Genomic DNA, 22,104 nt, shown 5'->3' on the forward strand with positions numbered 1-22,104 from the left:
GTGAGATTCACATTGTATAAAATTAACCTCCTTAAAGGGAACGATTTGGTGACATCTAGAACATTCACAATACTGTGCAACTACCACCTCTATCTCCAGAAGATTTCCATCACCCCAGAAGGAAATCCTGTACTTGTTAAGCCTGTGCCCCACATTCTCCCCTCCCCTGAGCCCCCGGCAGTCACCAGTCTGCATTCTGTCTTTATGGATTTGTCCCTTGTAGATATTTCTCATAAATTGAATCATACGGTATGTGGACTTTTGTGTCTGGCTTCTTCGACTCAACAAAATGTTTTCAAGGTCCATCTATGCTGTAGCAGGTGTCCGTACTTACTTCTTTTTTTAATGGTTGAATAACGTTCTGCTGTATATTTATACCACAATTCGTTTCACCATTCATCCGTTTGCCCATCATTTCGGTTCTGTCACTCCATCTATAGCACTCTTATAGACTTGGATTTGACGTCATCAGCCCAGAAGGGAGAAAAGTTCTTGGCAACATGAAGGAGAAGGCCAGTTTGTGCCCTGCTGATCTTGGCCTTTACTTGTCCCCTCCCATCAACCTTTTCCTGCGTGATTTGAAGCTTCCTGATGGCCCCAAATGCAGCTCCACTGCTGGTTACCCTTAAATACTCCCCCTGAATTCTATAAATACACCAACATTCAGCTGGGAAAAAAAGAACTTGAAAGGCATTTGAAATGAAAATACACTTTTTTTCCCATCACGGACCAAGTGTTTTCTCTCTGTCTTCCCCCTCTGTGATTCCAGGGTAAGCACTTGGATTTTAAACCATTAGCCCTACCTGCGTAAGAGAAGTCTTTCCTTGGCAAAGCCCTCGTAGGCAGAGAAAGCCAGACGGCATGTTAACACTGGCCCTCCCACACAGAAAATCCCTTTGCCTCCTGCTTCAGTGGCCTGATTTATGGTCCTTCTTTCAGACTCTGCTGAGCCGGTTTTGAGCCAGTTTAGTAGGTTGTGAAAATGGCTTTGGGATCAGGGTGATCCGTGTCTGAATCTTGGCTCAGCCAGCTGCTAGGTATGTCACCTTGGGCCCTCTACTAACTCTCCAGGCCTCAATTTCCTTAATTATAAAATAGAAAAAACAATATTGCCTTGAAGCCTTGTTGTGAAGATCAAATGAGACGATGTGGATGTGGGCAGTGTGCTGAAATGAAATTAGGCCTCACTCCATGCCATGCCTGGAGCTAGAGGGCCAGGGGAGCTTGGAGACATGGGGGTAGTACGGTTGACCCCTCCCGGCCTTTCTGCCCATCACTTGGATTGTATAATTCAATATAGAATTCAATTTATAATTTGCTCAGTCTGCCCCTCCAGATCCCCATACTACCATTTTCTTCCTGGCTCTTTGTCCTGGGAGCCCAGTCTGCACCTGATGACCTCAGCAGGGTTGCCTGCCCTTTTGGCACTCTTTTGGGTTTAGCCAATGAGAGACCAGATGGGAGATCAGAGGGTGGAAGGAGAGTGAGGTCAAGAATGGCTGCATCTAATGGGTTCTGTTAGGCAACCTTCTCCATAGAGCTACTCACTCTGTTGGGCTTTTGGTGCCTGTTCCCTTCTCTTGCTGAGTCAGACTTAACGCAGCAACGGCTGCCTTTGTTGTTGGTGTTTTGTTAGTTTCCCTAAACCCTGCCCACACCTTTATAAATGGTCCTTTATCAAGCTCTCCTCAATTGCCCAGACTGTGCCATCTTTATTCTGCTAGGAAGCTGACAGTTACAGAGATTAGCCATTTTGCTCCACAGCTCAGATTTGCAAAAAGGACATTATTTTATAATCACCTGAAATCCAAATATGAGATCCCATCCTGTCATTATTGGGCATCTCCTTCTCACACACATCCTGGGTGTTGCCAAGTCCTTGGGCTCTTCTGTGGGGGCAAAGCTTCAGAGAGTCACTTGCAGTCTTCTGTCCCTGGCCCATCCCAGTGACTACTTGATCACCCACCCATCATCCCTGACTGCCTGGTCCTTTCAGGTTGAATAGCATCATTCGATGCTTCCACGTCAGGCCTGGGACAAGGAGTTTGGGCCACACCAGAAGCTACTGGATTCACGATGTGGCTTCCACAGGGTATTTCTCCCTTCTTAGGAGCTGCCCCAGAACGATCAACCTGTGATCCTTTCTCATTCTCCTTAGCATCTCTCTTCTCTTGCCTTACTTTGGAAGGAACTCCTCTCTCCACTTCCTCTTGAGGACGGCCAGTATAATCTCTCCCAAAGACCGAAGACCTTTATAAAAGGCAGGAAGTACAGCTTCTGATTTCAGCCTGCAAATCTCAAGGCAATGCACATTGTTTCCAGAGGAGGGGAAACAGAAGGAGTGCACACAGAAATTAATATTTCAATAAATTCCAACACATATGGGAAGCATTTAACAGAGTTCCTGACATACAGTAAGCACTTAGTAAGTGATGACATGATTATTATTTGAGCCCGATAAAAACGTTAGGTGCATCCTATTTTTTCAATCCATACTTGTACCCAAGGACTTAATAGGAATTGCATATTATTTTGACTCTTCTACACTACATTGCCCATTAATCTCCCCAAACCCATTAAAAAGCTATTTTACAAAAATGTAGTACCAGACACATGTTTAACAAGACCTCTGGAATCTCATCCATCCAGTTGAATGTTTCACGTATTATTTATCTTTTAGAAAAATTTTATCTTTTTATCACGTATTTTATCACGTATTTTATCTTTTAGAAAAGCACATTGTGCTACTAAACATACCCACAAGATTAAATTGCCAGAGCTGAGACTATTTAGGATATATGCAAAACTCAATTCAGGTTTCTGTTTAAATTCAATTTCTTTCCTCTCCAAGTAACCTAGATGGCAACGGCATTAAATGACAATTAATGGATAGCAGAATAACCCACTTCCAAATTTGTTCCTGTGTCTGGGTCATTTTTCCCAGTTTTGAAAGAATGAGCTAAAGCGGGCAGTGTGCAGAGGAGCCCCAGATGGGATAGCATCTTGAAAACTGGCATTCTCTGAATACTCATGCAGAATCCAGAAATATCTCATGGTCAGGATGAAAGGTCTAAATTTAATACCAAAAACAGAAAATTGGCTTAGCTTCCCTGTACTCTGCACAGGAAAGTTCTTGTTTGGAAGTTCTGAAATGAGAAGGGGCTGGAGGCATTCTGTTCACAGCATCCTCAGATTTTCATGGAGACCTGGGGAGTCTGCTGATACCTCAAGACCTCAGTTGGCCCATGATGGAAGCTTGGACTGATGAAAGATGATTTGTTGGGAGGAAGTCAGGGAGAAGGTTTGCACTGATACAGATACTCCACACAATAAGTACAGGCTTATTTCTTCCTCTTCTGGTTTTGCTTACCCAGCTTTTAAGATTTAGCCACCTTCCCTTGGGGCACCTGGGTGGCTTAGTCGATTAAAATGCTGACTCCTGATTTCAGCTCAAGTCATGATGGCCTCACGGTTCATAAGATCGGGCCCCATATCAGGCTTTGTACTGACAGCATGGGGCCTACGTAGGTTTCTCTCTCTCCTCTCTCTCTCTGCTCCTCCCCAACTGATGTGTGCATGCACGTACACACCCTCTCTCAAATAAATAAACTTAAAAAAAAATTTAACCACCTTCACTGTAGGAGACATCTGCTGTTCTTGTTTGCATTGAATCTCTATCTCTGGTAACAGAACCCGGTTCTTCCTTTTTTTGGGAGTTGCCCTCACGTGACTCATCTATCAGAGTCATAGCCATTGAATCAAGAATGGTCTGACACACTTGAGACCAGTGAAGAGTCGGCTCTGGGAATTTGCTGGAACTATTGGAGAAAAGATTCTACTCTTAGTGAGGTTGCTAGGCTGGAAGAATGTAAACCTCTTGCTACAAGCGGCCCATTCAGAGGGAAGTGGAGACAAGAGACAGAGAAATGGAGGGAGAAAGAATGTCAAGATGACATCACTGACCAAATCAAGCCATACCTGAAGGTAGAATATCCTTGGACTTCACAATTGCATGAAATGATGAGCCCCTCCTTGTTTTAATTTTGTACTAAACTGACTCTTAAAAAATACACTTGACCAGGAGTGATTTTCCCCCCTCTGAATAACCAGAGCAGGGATTCACAACCGTGGATGGCCTTGCAGTATCTACAAGGTTATATAAGGGAGTCATAAGGGGCAGCTTCTAGATTCTCTCACCAACTCCACACCTGTCCCCACCCTCTTCTCCACTAGAGGCTGGTGAACTTTTAAAGCACACTTCCTTGTAACAGCATCTTTATCAGAGGGCTTCAGGTGGGAAGCATATTGGGAATTTTAGTGCTTTGGTAGCAAGGGACAAGTAGGTTTCAACAACAGTTTGTTGTTAAAAAACAAAAACTGCTAAAGAATCCACATTTTGGGTTCTGTAGTCTACAACCATGAGCACCCAAGAGGCTAAGATTAATAAGAATTGAAAAGACAAACCCAAGAGTGAATGGCCACTCACCTCCCACTCACCCATGCCCTTGACGTTATATACCCTGTTCATCTGACTTGGCCAATGGAAGTGCTTTAGCCATGAGACGGTGGAGGTATGTACATGGATGTTCACAGCACCATTGTTCATTATAGCCAAAAAGTGGAAACAATCCAAATGTGCACCAACTGAGGAATAGATGAACAATGGAATATTATCCTGGCCACAAAAATGGAATGAGGTACTGATACATGCTACAACGTGGATGAACCTTAAAAACACAATACTAACTGAAAGAAGCCAGACACAAAGAGTCACATACTTTATGATTCCTTTAATATGAAATGTCCAGAAAAGGTATTTTCATAGAGAAGGAAAGCAGATTAGTGTTTGCCAGGGGCTGAGCGGTGATAGGGGGTTTGGAAATCGTGAACTAGGAGTTGATGACTAAAGGGTCCAGGGTTTCTTTTTTGGGTGATGAAAATGTTCAGTGATTAGATAGTGGTGATGGTTGCACAACTTTGTAAGTATGCTAAAAGCCATTGAATTGTACACTTTATTTTTTACAATAATTTTTAAAAATTTTAGTGTACTTGACACACATTGTTAACATTGTTTTCAGGTATCCAACATAGTGATTCGCTGTATGTTATGTTATGCTTAGCACAAGTGTAGTTACCGTCTGTCAACATACGTCACTGTTACAATATCATTGACTATACTCTCTACACTGTGCCTTTTATTCCCATGACTTAGTCATTCCTTAACTGGAAGGCTGTTTCTTGCACTCCCTTTCAACTATTTTGCCCATCCCCCCCTTCCCTCTGGCAACCACCAGTTTGTTCTCTGTATTTATAGTATGACTTGACTTTTTGTTTGTTTATTCATTTGTTTTGTTTTTTAGATTCCACATATGAGTGAAATCATATGGTATCTGTCTTTCTGAGTTATTTCGCGTAGCACTATACCCTCTAAGTCCATCCTTGTTGCAAGTGGCAAGATCTCATCCTTTTTTATGGCTGTGTGATATCCAGTGTGTGTGTGTGTGTGTGTGTGTGTATTTTCTTTATCCATTTGTTTATCAATGAACACTTGGGTTGCTTCCATTTCTTGGCTATTGTAAATAATGCTGCAATAAACATAGGGATGCATATATCTTTGGGATTAGTGTGAATTATACACTTTAAATGGGTGAATTGGGGGCGCTTGTGTGGCTTAGTTGGTTAAGCATCCAATTTCAGCTCAGGTCATGATCTTATGTTTGCAATTTCAAGCCCCGCATCAGGTTCTGCTGTCAGTGCAGAGCCCACGTCAGATCCTCTGTCCCCTCTCTCTCTGCCCCTCCTCTGCTCTCTCTCTCTCAAATAAACTTTAAAAAATAAATAAATAAAATAGGGGTGCCTGGCTGGCCTAGTCAGTTAAGCATCTGACTCTTGGTTTTAGCTCAGATCGTGATCTCACGTTCGTGGGTTTGAGCCCTGTGTCAGGCTGTGCACTGGCAGTCTCCTGGGATTCTCTGTCTCCTTCTCTCTCTGTCCTTCCCCAGCTCACACTGTCTCTGTCTCTCTCAAAATAAATAAATAAACTTTAAAAATTTTAAATTAGTTAATTAATTAAATGGGTGAATTGTATGTATGTGAATTATACCTTAATGAATTTTTTTTTTTTAAATATAGAGTCAGGGTAGGGGTGGAAACCTTTCAGAAATACTGTCTCATATAACTGGGCATCCCTTCAGCTATTAAAAATGTTTGATACAGGGGTGCCTGGGTGGCTCGGTCAGTTAATCATCCTACTTTGGCTCAGGTCATGGTCTCGTGGTTCATGAGTTTGAGCCCCATATCAGGCTGTCTGCTGTCAGCGTGGAGCCCACTTCAGATCCTCTGTCTCCCTCTCTCTTTGCCCCTCCCCCACTCGCATGCAGGTGCACTTTCATTCTATCTTTCTCTCAAAAATAAACATTAAAAAATTATTAAAATGCTTTAAAAATGCCAAATATAGTTCAGCCAAGAGGCATCTTTGGAGGTTTACAAGGAAGACTCAATATAGCATCTAAGAGGAAAAAAAAGTCTTCATGTGGGTGGCTTGACTTGGTATGTTATCAGCCTTCAGTGGTGTGGAATTATTGCTGAGAAGTTCCTCTTGGGCTCTTCAATGAATCCATTCAAGGTTTTATCTTGAATGAATCAGAGGGTGGTAGCAAGCCTTCCTTTGGCCTGTATCTAGGCCCTATAGATAGGCAGACACCTAATATGAGCTGGCTCCTCTGTTCTCTCTTTTCTTGCTTCAAGTTGGAATATAAGCTTCTCAGTATATGGATCCGGGAAGTAGGCTGACTGGCCTCAAATTCTTTCTTGTGTTCCAGAGCAACTACATTAAGTATAGAATCCATTCAAGTTTGAGTGCAGAGTGGATTGCATTACTTACTTGAATTTACCCAGGATTGCATTCTCATAACTGAAAAGTATAGTGTTTCTATAATAGCTGCAACAGGCAGAGGAGGAACTAAAAACTACTTGATAAACCACTCTTCTCTTTCTATAGCCTACATCTGTAGACTCTACAGAAGGAATAAATCTAACCATCTCATTTTTTTTTTTTTTTAAGTAGGGGAAAAAAGGTAAAATGTCCTTAGCTCTTCCAATGCCAGGCACTGTTCTAATCACTTTCCTTTTATTAACTCAATCCTCACATCAGCCTTTTGAGGAAGGTGTTCTTAGAGCCACATTTTATAGACAGATGAGGAAAGTTCTGAAAGGTGAAGCCACAAAATGGCAGACCCAGTTTTCAAATCCAGCTCGCCCAGAGAATCACCAATACGCCAACCAGGATCAATTAATTATGCAATCCCTATGCAGAATCTTTTGTTTTACCAAAGTTATTTAAATTATTTAATTTTTCAAGGTTTGAAGTGTTACCTCCTCCAACTCCTCATGAGCACCTGTGAGCCAGGATGGGTCTTTGTTTTCTTCCAACCGCCCCACAGGATGCCTCTGCTTGATAGTTCAATAGTCAGAAGGCAGCCAGCAATGGATTCGTCTTGCAATATTCTGTTCCCTCTGCCGGAAAAAATATCCCCTTTCCCAATTGGCTAATTTTCACTGGTCCTTAAACATCATTTTTACCGATGGAAACTTTCCTAAGAGTATCGTCCGTTCAGCCCCAAATAAGCTTGGGATACTTCATCTGGGTCCCCCCATCTTTGGGTCCTTTTGTGATAGCATTTATCATAGTAGTATCAGAGTTGCCTTTAAATTGTTTCTATCTGCCCTTGAAGACGGGACCCTCATAGTCCTGGCTTCCTTTGCATCCCCAGCAGCTAGCACAGGGCCAGGCATATAGGAGATGCCTAATATGGAATTTGTTCCTTTTGTTTGTTTGTTTTATTTTTCTCTAAGACTGATGCTAAATCTGTAGTTGGTTTTTTCCAAGACGTTTGAACAGGCAACAACATTTTCAGGGCATGAGGAATTCAATTTTTTTTTTCTTACTCTCATATTTTCCTTGCCAGCTGACATCACGAAGTACAGTGCTCTCCAGTCCTCGCCCTGGCTCAGGACCCGTGAACCCACTTTGCACGTGGGCCGGGCACGCCACTTTTCCCAGTCAGGGACCTGAGCCCCAGCGCGCGCCCCCGAGGGCCCCGCGGAAATGCCCTGGCCCACCCGCCGGAAGTGACGTAACGCCACGTCCTAGCAACCGTTGCCAAGGAGCTCGTCTCTAGGAATCCACTAGAGCCTGGATGCCTCCTGCGGGGGGGAAAAAAGTGGTTTCTTGACGAGAATTTGAGGTAACCTCGCCAACCCGCGCTCGGAAACTCCCCTAAGCCCCCTAAAAGAAAAGAACTCCCTCCTCCTCCTCCCCCTTCCCAGTGCAGCACCTCGCCAATGGAGGGTCGCAGCGGTTAAGCCCCCAACGCCGGGGTCTGTGCCTGCCGAGCCTCGCGGGGGTCCAGGCCGCTCCCAATGGGCTGAGCAGTCGGGGAGCCCAGATTACCTGCAGCGAGGTGCCTGGGTCCGATGTGGGGTCCCCTGTCCTGTTTCCCAAGCCCCGGGGGCGGGGGAGGGGGAACACTATTTTGGGGAATCCTAGGAGGCTGCTGGTCCAGCGCTCGTGCCAGCCTGGGACCAGGGCAGTGTCGTTTCTGTCCCGAGTTGTGCCAGATAAACGCACGTCCTGGTTTTAATTCCACCCCCACCCCCTTGGGCTCTTATGTGGGTAAGTGCTTGTGAATTAGTGTGGCGACTTTCCGCTGGCAGAGGGAGAGTAATTGCTTTTGCTAATTTTAGAGCTCAGAGCCCACTGGGCATAGACAACCTACCTGTTCAGTACATCTTTGTCCTCAGCGGGTGACCACCTGAAAGCTGGTGGGCAACCAGGGGGGAACCCAACTACCTTTTTTTCCTCTCGTGGTAACATTGTACTCGTTTATCCAAGTGATTTGTGTTTCTGAAAGGGAAGAGAAGTATATGTGTGTGTATATATGTTATATACTATATATACATAATTTATAAATAATTAAAATTAAGTAAATATGTGTGTGAAGATTAGGACATGGACTTTTACTTAAAATACTTTTAACAATGAAAAATTTGCATCTCCAGTGTGGATTCTTACTTGATTTACGTAAAAGTTTTCCTTTTATGGATTGAAGGGCACCTCAAAATTTTAAACCGCATTATCTTTTCTGTCTTTTGACTTACTTTTAAACAATAATAATCCTTTACTCATAATTTTATTATAATTATGGAGAAATCATAATATCTTTACATTTGATGTTTTCCAAATATCCAGCTCCACCAATTAAAAAGAATCTATTTTAGAGCAAAATGCAGGCAGCCCCAACTTTGATAAAATAGCATCTATTCATTTCATAGTTAAAAACTGTTAAGGAACACTGAAGTAGTTCTTTCTGTATTTCTTTTTTTAGCAGTTCATTTTTTAATTCATTTTTAAAATTGCTAGTTTAAAAAATTGCCTGCCTGCAAAATTTCTACCACTCCTGCCCCTACTAAACAAGTGATATCTTCATGCGGGAAACACTAGGAACCTTGGTAAAGCCATTTCAGCTGTTAAATAATCAAATATTTAACCTTTTAAAAGTTATAATCACCACCAACCTACTCATGAGTATGTTTGTGTGTGTGTGTGTGTGTGTGTGTGTGTGTTTTCCTGGCCTTGGGCCTGTGAATACATTTATTCAGTCTATGGAAAGAAGTCACTGTTTTGATGCAGTGGGTATTCACAGATGGAATTAGGCACAGATATGTCCTTATGGAATTTATAGTTTAGTAAAGAAGAGAAAATGTACATAAATAATTAGTACAAAACAGAAAAGTAACTGTAAGAAAGCGGTGCAGATAAAGTGTGATTAACTTGGAGGTCAGGGACTGCTGTTATTCTGACACAGAACATGGGAGATAGAGAATGACTTCCTGGAGGAACGTGCATTTGGAGGGCAGGGCTTGAAAGACTTAGGATTTGCACCTGTGGAGATCAGGCAAGGAACAGGCTTTCTGGTCAAGAAAACAGCATCAGCTGAAGGCAGATGTGGAAAAACTAGGGAGCAGTGACTATTTCAGTCCGGTGAAGTTTAAAAGAGTGAAAGGTAACAATTTGGAAATAAAGTTGGGAAAGCTAAATTGAGCTAGATCTTAAAGAGTCTCGAAATCCAAGAAATTTGGACTTTGTGAGCAATGAAAATCATACAAATGATTTGGAATAGAAGCGAGGGCCAGAAAACTTGAGGCTGTTACCTTACTGAAGACACAAGGAAACATAGGCCTGAATTACCCAAGGGTGGCAGAGTCGATGATGGTGAAGAGTGCTTGGTGGAGGAAACCAGAACAAAACCAAAGAGAGCATACCTAGGCTAAAGCTTGCGGCATCCGTTCAGCTTCAGTTGGGTGTGGCTGTGCACAAATGGGTGCCCAGGGTTGCCAGATCTTATTTTGACCAGAAATTAGGTGTCTGGATTTTAATGTAAAAAAAATCGCCCAATTTTTAAGCATGGGCTGCTAATTAAAACAAAATTAGAAGCATGTCTGTAGCCTAACAAATCTTTACCCCTGGGTAGTTGTGGAGCTGAATGGAAGAGATGTTAATATAGGTGGAATTTATTACTCATTTGTCCATATTAATTCAATGTTAACTCAGATGATTGCTATCATACCAGATGCATATATAAAAACATTTGGTATTAAATATTAACAGTATGTACTGTAACATTCATAATAAAGTCTTCATATTCTGATTTCTTTCAGCAAAACAACCCTTAGCATTTTGTGTACTATGTAGAATTATACTTTTCATGCCTACCTCCTATAAACTTAATACTGATTTTTTTCCAGAATTTTTATAACAAGTATTAAGGAATTTTATCTCTATTTTTAGTTATAAGACCTAATTATGAGCGATCAAATCAAATTCATTGTGGACAATCTCAATAAGGAGCCTTTTAGGAAGAACTATAATTTAATAACATTTGATTCCCTGGAGCCAATGCAACTATTGCAAATTCTCAATGATGTTCTGGCTGAGATTGACCCAAAGGTAAGAGTTTTTCTTGTGATGAAAAGGGTAGCAGGAAAGCCAGTTTCTGCCTGTAAGTATCTGTGAGTCTTGGGCAATTTATTTAACCTCTGGGCCTTATTTTCCATGCCTGTAAAGTAAAAATAAATGATCTTTAAGGTTTCTCTACTAACTTAATAATTAAATTACCTACTTGTACCTTATTTAGAAATGATTTCTCTACTTCAAACATAAATAGATTTGGTCTTGGAATGAAAATGCTTTTACAAAAGGTTTTATTGTATTGCAAGTTAGTTCATGTTTCTTATACACTGGTCTTTCCACTGGATACTTTTTGAGCTTGACATTCTTAATACGAATCCTGATCTGACTTGTATGTACCCTCACTTGGAATCTGGGGGCCTCCATACTTCATCTGTTTTATGAAGAGTCCATTGTACCTGTTATGCTCTAGCAGAACAATTTTGTCAATGAGTTTAAATATTGTTCTTTGTTAGATATACAACAATAACATGTTTTTTCAATTTCTTTATTTGTTAGCAAGTTGTTGATATCAGAGAGGAGATGCCAGAGCATACAGCCAAAAGGATGTTGAGCCTTCTTGGTATCCTTAAATACAAACCTCCAGGAAATGCTACAGACATGTAAGAATCTGATCACATGTTGCTTTCTTAAAGCTATGCTTTAATATCCAAACCTTCATAGTCTACAGTCAGAATTTCTAAGTTATACCCAGTCTCCTTTAGTCAATGACTTCAGAATATCACTGAATATCAAAATAATCTTGAACTTTTAATATTATTTTGTCATGGAGAGTCTTAAGTGGGTCATTTTCCCCCTAATCAAACAAGTCAGGCAAATCTATTCCATTTTATCATTTATCCTTTATCTGCCCTTTTAGGTAGAAACAATAATTTAAACCTGCCCAGTCAATAAAGCATTAAGGCTGACTATACCAATTTATGGCTCCAATACAACCTCCCTGTGTAGTCCAGTGATATACTAAAGGTCTAATTTTACGTTTATTGTTGATATTTTCTTTTTGTAGGAGTACCTTTCGTCAGGGTCTGGTGATTGGAAGTAAACCTGTAATTTACCCAGTGCTCCACTGGCTTCTTCAGAGGACTAATGAACTGAAGAAAAGAGCATATTTAGCTCGTTTTTTAATAAAACTTGAGGTACCAAGTGAGTTTCTTCAGGATGAAACAGTGGCTGATACCAATAAACAGGTATACAATACACAAATGGCACTTTTAAACTATCTGTAATGGATGTCAATGTGCACATGTTTAAATATTTGTTAATCTCTCTCTAGCTTACTTGCTTCTCTGTATTTCCAGGTGGCACCAAAAGGTAAAATAGTTATTAGTAATGTTCAGCTGCAATCATGTATGAAAATATTGACTTTTGCACACAAATACCATTTCAGTGATAGAAAAAAATCCTGAAATTAGGATTTTAAAGTAATTTATTAAGAATTGTGGGTCAATAGGGTTTTAGGTTTGGGATTGTAGAGTACTTTCCTGATCAGTTAGGTGACTATTACAATTTGTCATCCAAGTCAGCGAGAAAGGAACTATCATAATAATTGGGCAAAAGTATAGATTGACACTATCCCAGACAAATCAGGATATGTGAGCCCCTGAGAGGATTGTGTATAGGCAAAGAAGCTAGGTTTGAGATCTCAAAGGACTTCCCAGTCAGGCAGAAGGTAGAGAAAGGGCTAGAAGTTTGAAATTTCAGTGTACTTTCCTTCTAGAGTTTTAGGATATTGGGTTCTGGCCTTACAGTCTTAAAGCTCTTGACTACTGAGGATTCTGGTTGATCTGGCTCTTGGTCCTGGGATTTCAAAGCACATCACTGATCAAAGACCATGGAAAGAGAGGATTCAAGCTTAAGATTTCAAAGGACTTTGATTTCTAAAAGGTGTCTCAGTTTAGCACTTTGTGCTTTTATTCTATGCTATGTACATAGACTGATTTGTGCCAGTTTGTCGTGAATAGTTTGTCAGTCTTTCTCTCCCAACAGATTATGAGGTCTGTGAAGACAGATATCCTGTTTTATCCATCTTTGTTTTCCTCCAGGGTTTTGTAGAGTTGCTTCTATACAGCATGTACTCAAAACTGGGATTGAATCAAAGCAATAAAAACTAAATGTTTCTTCATCCATGTTTTGTTATTTTGGATTGTCATGGCAGTCATTCAAAATAGAGTCAATATTGATCTCTTAAGACATTTTGGGGATTGAAAAGTTTATGTAAATAATCATGTCAAATGTTATAGTAGATACCTTGGGAGAAATACAGCAGAATGAGACCACCCCAACCCCTACATTTGAAGGCTTTACATAATGTAGGAAATGGAGAAGCATAAATGTGAAATATTTTCTCCTCCCTACCCACCCCCATCAATAAACTTGATTAAAACTAATTCCCCTGGAGGAAGTTTATTAATAGTTTTTACTAAGTCTGTCCATATAATTCATGGAAGAATTAGTGATAATAAAGACATGTTTGTTCTTGAAGCATATCTGAGATATATATATAAAATGGCTTATATACTTAGCCTGTCGTTTAGCACAGACCCTAATAAAAAATGCACATTGTCTTCCTGAATGAAGAGTTTTAGAATAAATGATTTACAGATTTGTAGGATATTATCAGTCAGGAAAAATATTATTAATTTTCTGTCATTGCTCACAAAAAATACTATTTTTAAAGAATTTTGGGTAAGAGTTGTGATTTTTTTCATTCATTCCACTACTTTTTATTGAATATCTATATCAGTTATGCACCATGCTAGGTCCCAGGGATACATAATTGTACAGGATCAATAGGATTCTTGTCCTCCTAACTCTCCTTGTCTAATGGTGGGAGAGAGATAAGTAGCTAGACAATTATAATTTTACATGCTATTTACTCTGGAATCATGACATTCTGATCTAGATAGGTATAGGGCTAGAGAAGTCTTCTCTGAAGATGGTGTTATCTATGCTGAGACCTGACAAATGATGAGCTGAAATTATCCAAGTAAGGAAGTCATAGAGTGTTCTCAGAGGAAATAGGGTGTGCAGACTGGAGATGAGAACCAAGAATATTCCAAAGATTTAAAGATCACCATAGTTGGATGATGTGAGTTACGGAAGTAACCAGAGAGGAAGCTGGAGAAGTACTTAGTGACCAGATCTTATATACCTACTTTTTTTATATCTTATATGAAAGTATTTTTAATGCCATTCTATAATGGTTTAAGTAATCGCTATAAGTTAATGAATAACCTGATTAAGAAAAGCCTATTGGATCTAGTCATTAATTTATAATTTTTTAACTTATCTTTTAGTATGAAGAGCTGATGGAAGCCTTTAAAACTTTGCATAAAGAATGTGAGCAACTCAAGACATCTGGATTTTCTACAGCAGAAATAAGAAGGGTAAAGAAAAGAAAATACAGTAATATTTTAAAAAAATTTTTTTTAATGTTTATTTATTTTTGAGACACAGACAGAGCATGAGCAGGGGAGGGACAGAGAGAGAAGGAGACACAGAATCCGAAGCGAGCTCCAGCCTCTGAGCTGTCACCACAGAGCCCGATGCGGGGCTCAAACTCATGAACTGTGAGATCATGACCTGAGCCGACATCGGACGCTTAACCAAATGAGCCACCTAGGTGCCCCTTACGACTTTTGGTACATGTTACTTAACATTCTCCAAAAAAATTTTTAACATTCTCAACCAGGCATGGGAACAATAGAAGTTGCTTCCTCAGGGAGGCTTTCCCTGATCTCCTACATGAATTAGTTCCCCCAATTCTTTTTGTTTTATCACACTTACCAGACTTAGGATTACTTGAATGTCTGTCTTCCCAACTATTTTTATGCCCTATGAGGGCAAGGACCATGTCTGTATTTCTTATTCACCACTCTACCCCAGTGTCTATCACAGTGCCCCGTACATGGTAGTTTCTCAGTGAGAGCTTGCTGAGTGTATTCGAAATGAAAGATGAACTCATATTAATGGGAGAGAAAGATCCATAAGTAGGATACTTACAGTATGAAGGAAGAATGATAGACCTTCATCCACTCTTCCTCCATTATGTCATGTGAGTAAACTGAAATGATAAAATAACCTAGAGTCTGTCATTTTAATTTCACTATTACCAGGGTGTTTTTGAACATATTCTTTGTAGAAAATATGGTAAGCAAGATAGAAATTAATTCACTTATAATCCCACACTGTATAGATAACTACTATTGACATTTTAGTGAATATATTTAAATCTTTTTCTTCATATTGTGCTATATATAAATGTTGTAATCTGCTTCTTTCAAGTAATGTCATATCATGACTTTTTCTGTCATTAAACATTCTTCTGCACAATTTTTAATGAGTTTCATTGTATCGTGCCGTAGTTTACTTAAAAATCTTCAGACATTTGGATAATTTACAAATTTTAGATATAATTAGCATCTGTAAAACTCCTCATAGAGAAGTCTTTGGCCTTCCATGAATATTTTATTAGGAAAAATTCCCAGACATGGAATTATCAGGCTAGATGGTATATATGTTTATTTTAAGACTGTTGATATTGTTCTTCAATACAATGCCACCAGGAATGAGTAAGAGTGCCTATATCCTCAGATCCTGTGAATGCTGACTAGTGTGTCCGTTTTTCTCTTTAGTATTACTGTGATGGTTAGGCTATTCGTTCTTTAGGTTTAGGAAGGAATTTTTGTTTGTTTTCACTTGCAAATATTATGGAGCTGTTTAACAGGAAGGTGGTTTATTTTTGAAGCCTTTATTTTTAGGAAGGGAATTGGTTAATTGACAAAACCAGATGCAAATTTATGTCTTGAAAACACCATAGTCTTAAAAATAATTTTGATGGAAAATTGGCAGAATATATAGTTTGGTATTTAACAGAGCAGATGGGATGTCAGCAGCTGTTGTTCATGTTTTTAGACCTGCACACTTTCCATCATAGAAGACTTTTGAAAAATCATGTGCCCATATTTGGAATCAGAGCACAAATGTGCTGGTTGGCAGCTTTACCTTGCTACGTTATAACCTGTTTTATTTGCTTTTCTAAATGAACACCAAGCTGCCAAATAAATTACCCTGCATAAAGAACCCTGGGGAGAAATAAAAATGCCCTTTATCCAAAAGAGGATCTTTGTTCCTTAATTCTCTGGTTATATGTAGTGAAAACGGTCAATGCACAATCATATGACAACTTTATTTGAATTCTACAAAGAATACTTTTCCTTATAATGTCTCCTTGACTACTTTTTAGGATATCAGTGCAATGGAGGATGAAAAGGATCAGCTCATTAAGAGAGTTGAACGTTTGAAGAAAAGGGTAAGGCAAGAATTAGCACTGTGAGACTTTGGCCCCAAGTCCCAAGCACTTGCACAGATTTAGGAATGAAAATGAAGATTAAGCAAGGCATGGGTGTACATCTGAGGATGGACTCAAATAACATTGACAGAAAGGGAATCTCCCCAGGCAGTAGCCCAGAACTTTTAAGACCTGGAGTCTGGAACGTTACTGTCATCTCTAGGGAGTACTGTTTGCCAAAAGGAAATGATAAGTGGATGTCTGAGTCACATGACATGCTAATTTCTTTCTTAAACTTGACAGTAACATGTACTACTTATTCCTTTACTGTAGGTGGAGACAGTTCAGAATCATCAACGGATGCTTAAAATAGCAAGGCAACTTCGAGTTGAAAAAGAGAGAGAAGAATTTCTTGCACAACAGAAACAGGAACAAAAGAATCAGGTATCCTCACAAAAGTTTATATTCTTATGGTGAAAGAAATAGTTCCTTTTGGTTATCCAAATGTAAAGAAAAAAGAATTCTAGATTGTGGAAGTTCATGTTTCCTTTTGTTAATGTGATGGAATACTTCTTCAGAGGATTTTGTGTCATCAGTAACAATAATGCTACTTTTTAGGTTCAGTACCCAGTATATATCTGTATACTACCTTCTAGCTTGTGCTTAATTCATGTTGAGCCAACATCACAGAGCATTCATCATAATGTTAAGCATTAAGATTAACTGCTGATAAAACTTCCAGAATCTCCAAAGGGTGTCCTGAGATTCGGGGCCTATGAGAACATCCATTTTATTCCACCGATCACAGTATCCACTACTAGACTTTATTCCAGTGGCGAATAAGCAAATCATGAAAAGGTGCAAAATCACCCACATTCCACATTTTTAGACTTTGCCTTAAAGAAAAAATAATTCGGCTAGAAAAGATTATTTTTACTTTATTAAAAATTTGTCTTAGGGGCACCTGGGCGGCTCAGTCGGTTGAGCATCCGACTTCAGCTTAGGTCATGATCTCACGGTCTGTGAGTTCGAGCCCCGCGTCAGGCTCTGTGCTGACAGCTCGGTCTGGAGCCTGCTTTGGATTCTGTGTCTCCCTCTATGCCCCTCCCCCGCTCATGCTCTGTCTCTCTCTCTCTCTCTGTCAAAAATAAATAAACATTAAAAAAAAATTTTTTTTTTAAATTTGTCTTAAAACTGAGTAGACTAGGGGCACCTGGGTGGCTCAGTCAGTTGAGCATCCGACTTTGGCTTAGGTCACGATCTCACAGTTGGTGGGTTCGAGCCCCATGTTGGGCTCTGTGCTTACAGCTCAGAACCTGGATCCTGCTTTGGATTCTGTGTCTCCCTCTCTCCCTGCCCCTCCCCTGCTCATACTCTGTCTCTGTCTGTCTCTCAAAGGTGAATAAATGTTAAAAAAAATTTAAAAACTGAGTAGACTATACATTAAAAATACACTTTGAAACAGCTCCATTTCCTACTCAATGAGATGTTTGGCTCTTTTGGAACTTGATTTGGCATCATGGTAGTTCCACTGCACTAATAAGCTGCATTGCTTGGTCCCTGAATGGTCACCTAGCATCAGTGTCTGAGACACTGAGAGAGAGAGAGAAAGAGAGAGCAAGAGCGCTCAGTGTGGGGCCTGATGCATGGCTCAATCTCACAACCATGAGATCATGACCTGAGCTCAAATCAAGAGCTGGATGCTTAACTGACTGAGCCACCCAGGTGTCACACATCAGTGTCTGAGTCTAAGACATCATTTTGTGGCTGGCTCAGGTGGTAGAGTATGCAACTCTTGACCTAAGACCTTATTTGTGAAAATGCTAATATTCCTCAGAATTAAGAAAATCATGTTAGGGGTACCTGGCTGGCCGGGCAGTGGGACATGCAACTCTTGATCTTGGGGTTGTGGGTTCAAGCATTGGGTGTGGAAATTACTTAAAAATGAAATTAAAAAAAAAAAAAGAAAAGAAAACCATTGTTATAACAAGAAAAGCCTGATGCATATATTTTTTTACCAAGTATTTTTCCTTGATCACTAAGTACAACAGATAACTAAAGAAAAAATATCTGAAAGCTTTTTTTAAAAAGCTTTATGTGAAAAGGTATTGAGAAAACCAATTACATTTTGAGCTCAACATAGTAATTTTCTTAGTTCTTATTATTTGTTCTTTTTACATCATAAGAATTACGTGGAACTTGTATTTTTCTTTGTCCATGTGAGTGGTAGGTCTCAATACACTAAGGAAATAATGGATCTAATTATATTTTAAAGCTATTTCATGCGGTGCAGAGACTGCAAAGAGTACAAAATCAGCTGAAAAGTATGCGCCACGCAGCAGCAGATGCAAAGCCTGAAAGTAAGTGGAAACTGTTATATGATCTAGATGATCAGAGAATATTGGTTTAAATCAGTAGTTTTCCTTAAAACAATCAACTCATGGGAATTAATTATTGTTGAGTGATAGCTCAGCATTTTAGAGTGGCATTTTCTAGTTAATTAATGAGAGTCCTATTGAAGACATCCTTAACTTTTACTGGGGTTTTATGGTTCCCATTCAGTGTTTGGTCAGAAGGTAAAGATAGTGAAAACCACCATGGAGGGAGGCTCTCTGGTATGTGAGTATGTACCTAGGATGGATGTTATGAAAAAGATGGATGGGAAAAATGTGAATAGTTTTAGAGCCTGAGCCATAAAGAAAAGGAATAAAATGCTGGACTCTTAAAGCTTGGTGTTTTTTCTTATATTGGGCTGTGCTAATGACTTGACTGTTGGCACATTAGCTTGACATAGAGGATAAATTGTTCTAATACCTGAGATAATACCACCAAACCCATCTTAGGCATTTTAAAAGTATTTTTGCTCATCAGAAGGGAGACCATGTAAACTGGAGGAGCAGTGGAAAGCTATCATTGGTACTGGAGAAATATTTCAGTGTAAATATCTGGCTGTTCAAGTGTTAATTCATCTTTCTGTAGTATTCTATGAAATACTATGCTCCAAGCTATAATTCATAGAATAAAAAAGATAGACAATAACAATAACAATTGTTGGCAACAATGTGGAATTGTTGTTGGCAGGAAGGTAAAATAGTGTGACTTCTTTGAAAAACGTATCTGGCAGTTTCTCAAAATGACCCAGCATGTTTCATTCCTCCGTATCTACCCAAGAGAATTGAAAACATATGTCCATACAAAGTCTTGTACACAAATGTTCATAGCAGCCTTATTCATAATAGTCAAAAAGTGGAAACAACCCCAATGTCCCTAAACTGATGAGTGAATAAACAAACTGTGGTGTATCCATGCAATGGAATGCCAAGGAATGAAGTATTGATACATGCTACAACACATATGAACCTCAAAAACATGTTAAGTAAAACTAGTCATAAAAGACCACATATTATATGATTCCATGTGTATGAAATGTCCAGAATAAGCAAATCCAGAGAGATAAAATCCAACTAGTGATTACCTAGGGCTCGGGAGTTTTAAGGCGGGGACAGCTGTGTGTGTGTGGTGGAGGGAGGAAGGGACTGCTAATGGGTATAGAGCTCCTTTGGAGCCGATAAAAATGTCCTAAAATTGATTGTGGTGCTAGTTGCACAACTCTGTGAATTTACTAAAAACCATTAAATACTTTAAATGGATGGATTTTATGGCATGTAAATTGTATCTCAATACAGCTGTTAAAAGAGATAATACAGTATTTCCTTAATTCTAGACACATATTCTTTCCCATTTTAGTTGTTTTTGCTATTGGGGTATATGTTACATTTTATACGTACATTTAACATGGTATTTGTTACTTAATCAATGGCATCTTAGAATCAAGGAAGTATGGTATATTTAATTCATGTTTTAAAAACCAGAATAGTGTTGCCTCTAAAATATATGGTTAATACATGTTAATTGGTGACTTTCCATAGACTCTCTCACTCCTCTTAGTCTTATAAATTCAGGTTCAAGCAATACCTGGAAGTTGCCATGCATTTAGTTGTTGGTGTCATTTCATTGTTTATTCACTAAGTTTTCACTTTCTAGGAGAATGTTAATTTTCAGGACAAAGAAAATAATTTTTTTTTCTTTTAATGTTTATTTATTTATTTTTTGGGAGAGAGGTAGGGAGGGGCAGGAAGAGAAGGAGACAGAAAATCCCAAGCAGGCTCTGCACTGTTAGCACACTGTTAGGATTTCACAGACTGCGAGATCATGCCCTGAACCGCAATCAAGAGTTGTACACTTAACTGAGCCACCCAGGTACCCCCAAGAAAATAACTTCTTATGATTTTTTTCTCCTCAGTGTGATGTATATCTTTTTCGTGTATATTCTTTGGATTTGATGTAGTTTCCTTCAAAACTTACTGTAAAATTAAGACGAATCTTCAAAAGAAATCTGTTGTTATAGCCATTTAAAAATTAATATCAATAAGTAATTTGCATAGGCCTACTCTTACTAAGAAATTATTAGAAATTACCACTAATAGTGAATTTATTGAGGGGCACCTGGGTGGCTCATTTGTTTAAGCATCCAACTTCAGCTCAGGTCATGATCTCACAGTCTATGAGTTCGAGTCCCGTGTTGGCCTCTGAGCTCACAGCTCAGAGCCTGGATCCTACTTCAGGATCTTTGTCTCCCTCTCTCTGCCCCTCCTCCGCTCATGCTCTGTCTGTCTGTCTCTCTCTCAAAAATAAATAAACATTAAAAAATTTTAAAACAAATAGTGAATTTCTTGAAATGAAGGTAATGTGTGTAAGAATTGAAAGATTTTGTATGCAGAAAAAAATTGATCAGTGAAGTTTAATACAGTTTAAAATGTTCTTCAATATCTGTTATCTTCAATTTTATTAGGTTAAATACGTTGTTATTATGTATTAATTCTGACAACTAAACATAATATCCAAAGGTATTTATAGCATTTGTAATGCTTCATTTTTTATTTGAATTGATAGTCTTTATTTTACTTTGGCTTTCTACCTAAAGAGAAATTATTTGAGCCAGGGAGTACATAATTACTCACTTAGTAATAAAATTTACAAATAAAATTGTGTTTTATGCATCTCTTGGGATGCTGGTGTAAAATATTAATGTGAGTAATGTTAATAGATGCTACTAAATAAAATCAATTACATTGTTAAGTAGTAACAGAAATAATTGGCTCAAACCTATAGTGCATTAATTCAGTTTTTGTTGAACATCTACTACATGTCAGGTACTGTGCTGGGTGCTAGGAATAGAAAGCAAAGATATTTAGGATCTCACAGTCTAATACAGGAACGACAGGCAGTGAACAGTTATAATGCAGCATCACTAATTTGCTGATGGAGCCCAGCGCAGGGTTCTATGAGAACAAAGAGACAAAGCACCAAACCCTGTCACAGAGTCAAATGGCTTCCTGGATGAGGTGGCACCTGAGTTAAGTTCAAGTTGGAAAGGTAAGGAATAGAAGACATTCCATGCCAAGGCACAGTAACCAGAAAGAACATAAATATAATCGATGAAGTAGAGATAAAAGGGTAGGCTATTCCTGACTGCTTGTCTTTGAAAAGAAGGCAAGAAGGAAGAAAAAAAAAAACAGAAAAGAAAAGAAAAGAAGGCAATAGAGGGAGTGTGCAAATGAATGAGAAAGACAGTACCATGCCTAGACTGATTGTGTGCTGGTGACTGTGATAGTGATTGTGATAGGGGTGATTGTGTGCTGGAGGAGAGAGTCAGTTAGACAAACAGAAATTGAAGATTTGGGAGGAGAAGGTGAGAGTTGATAACAGCCTTTCCTGTGTGTAG

The 22,104-nt window shown here is 39.2% G+C and overlaps 1 protein-coding gene across 15 annotated transcripts in view; it reads left to right on the forward strand.

Annotated features, from left to right (window-relative positions):
* The window catches only part of IFT81 (intraflagellar transport 81), a 228,095-nt gene that overhangs the window by 97,193 nt on the left and 108,798 nt on the right, over positions 1 to 22,104 (forward strand). For 3 of the 15 annotated variants that reach the window (XR_006707758.1, XR_006707759.1, XR_006707760.1), the window contains exons 1-8: positions 7,969 to 8,246; positions 10,850 to 11,008; positions 11,528 to 11,631; positions 12,036 to 12,216; positions 14,326 to 14,415; positions 16,275 to 16,340; positions 16,653 to 16,763; positions 18,595 to 18,679. Coding sequence is in view for 9 of the 15 variants with exons in the window: in XM_045458743.1 (XP_045314699.1) it covers positions 10,865 to 11,008; positions 11,528 to 11,631; positions 12,036 to 12,216; positions 14,326 to 14,415; positions 16,275 to 16,340; positions 16,653 to 16,763; positions 18,595 to 18,679 (781 nt within the window). In the remaining 6 variants the exon portion in view is untranslated. Of the gene's footprint in view, positions 1 to 7,967; positions 8,247 to 8,319; positions 8,463 to 8,549; positions 8,675 to 10,849; positions 11,009 to 11,527; positions 11,632 to 12,035; positions 12,217 to 14,325; positions 14,416 to 16,274; positions 16,341 to 16,652; positions 16,764 to 18,594; positions 18,680 to 22,104 lie in introns of those variants that run through there. The other 12 variants (XM_045458743.1, XM_045458750.1, XR_006707762.1 and 9 more) reach the window with 9 other exon arrangements.

Source organism: Leopardus geoffroyi, chromosome D3, assembly GCF_018350155.1.
Source record: "Leopardus geoffroyi isolate Oge1 chromosome D3, O.geoffroyi_Oge1_pat1.0, whole genome shotgun sequence".
Classification (NCBI taxonomy): Eukaryota; Metazoa; Chordata; class Mammalia; order Carnivora; family Felidae; genus Leopardus; species Leopardus geoffroyi.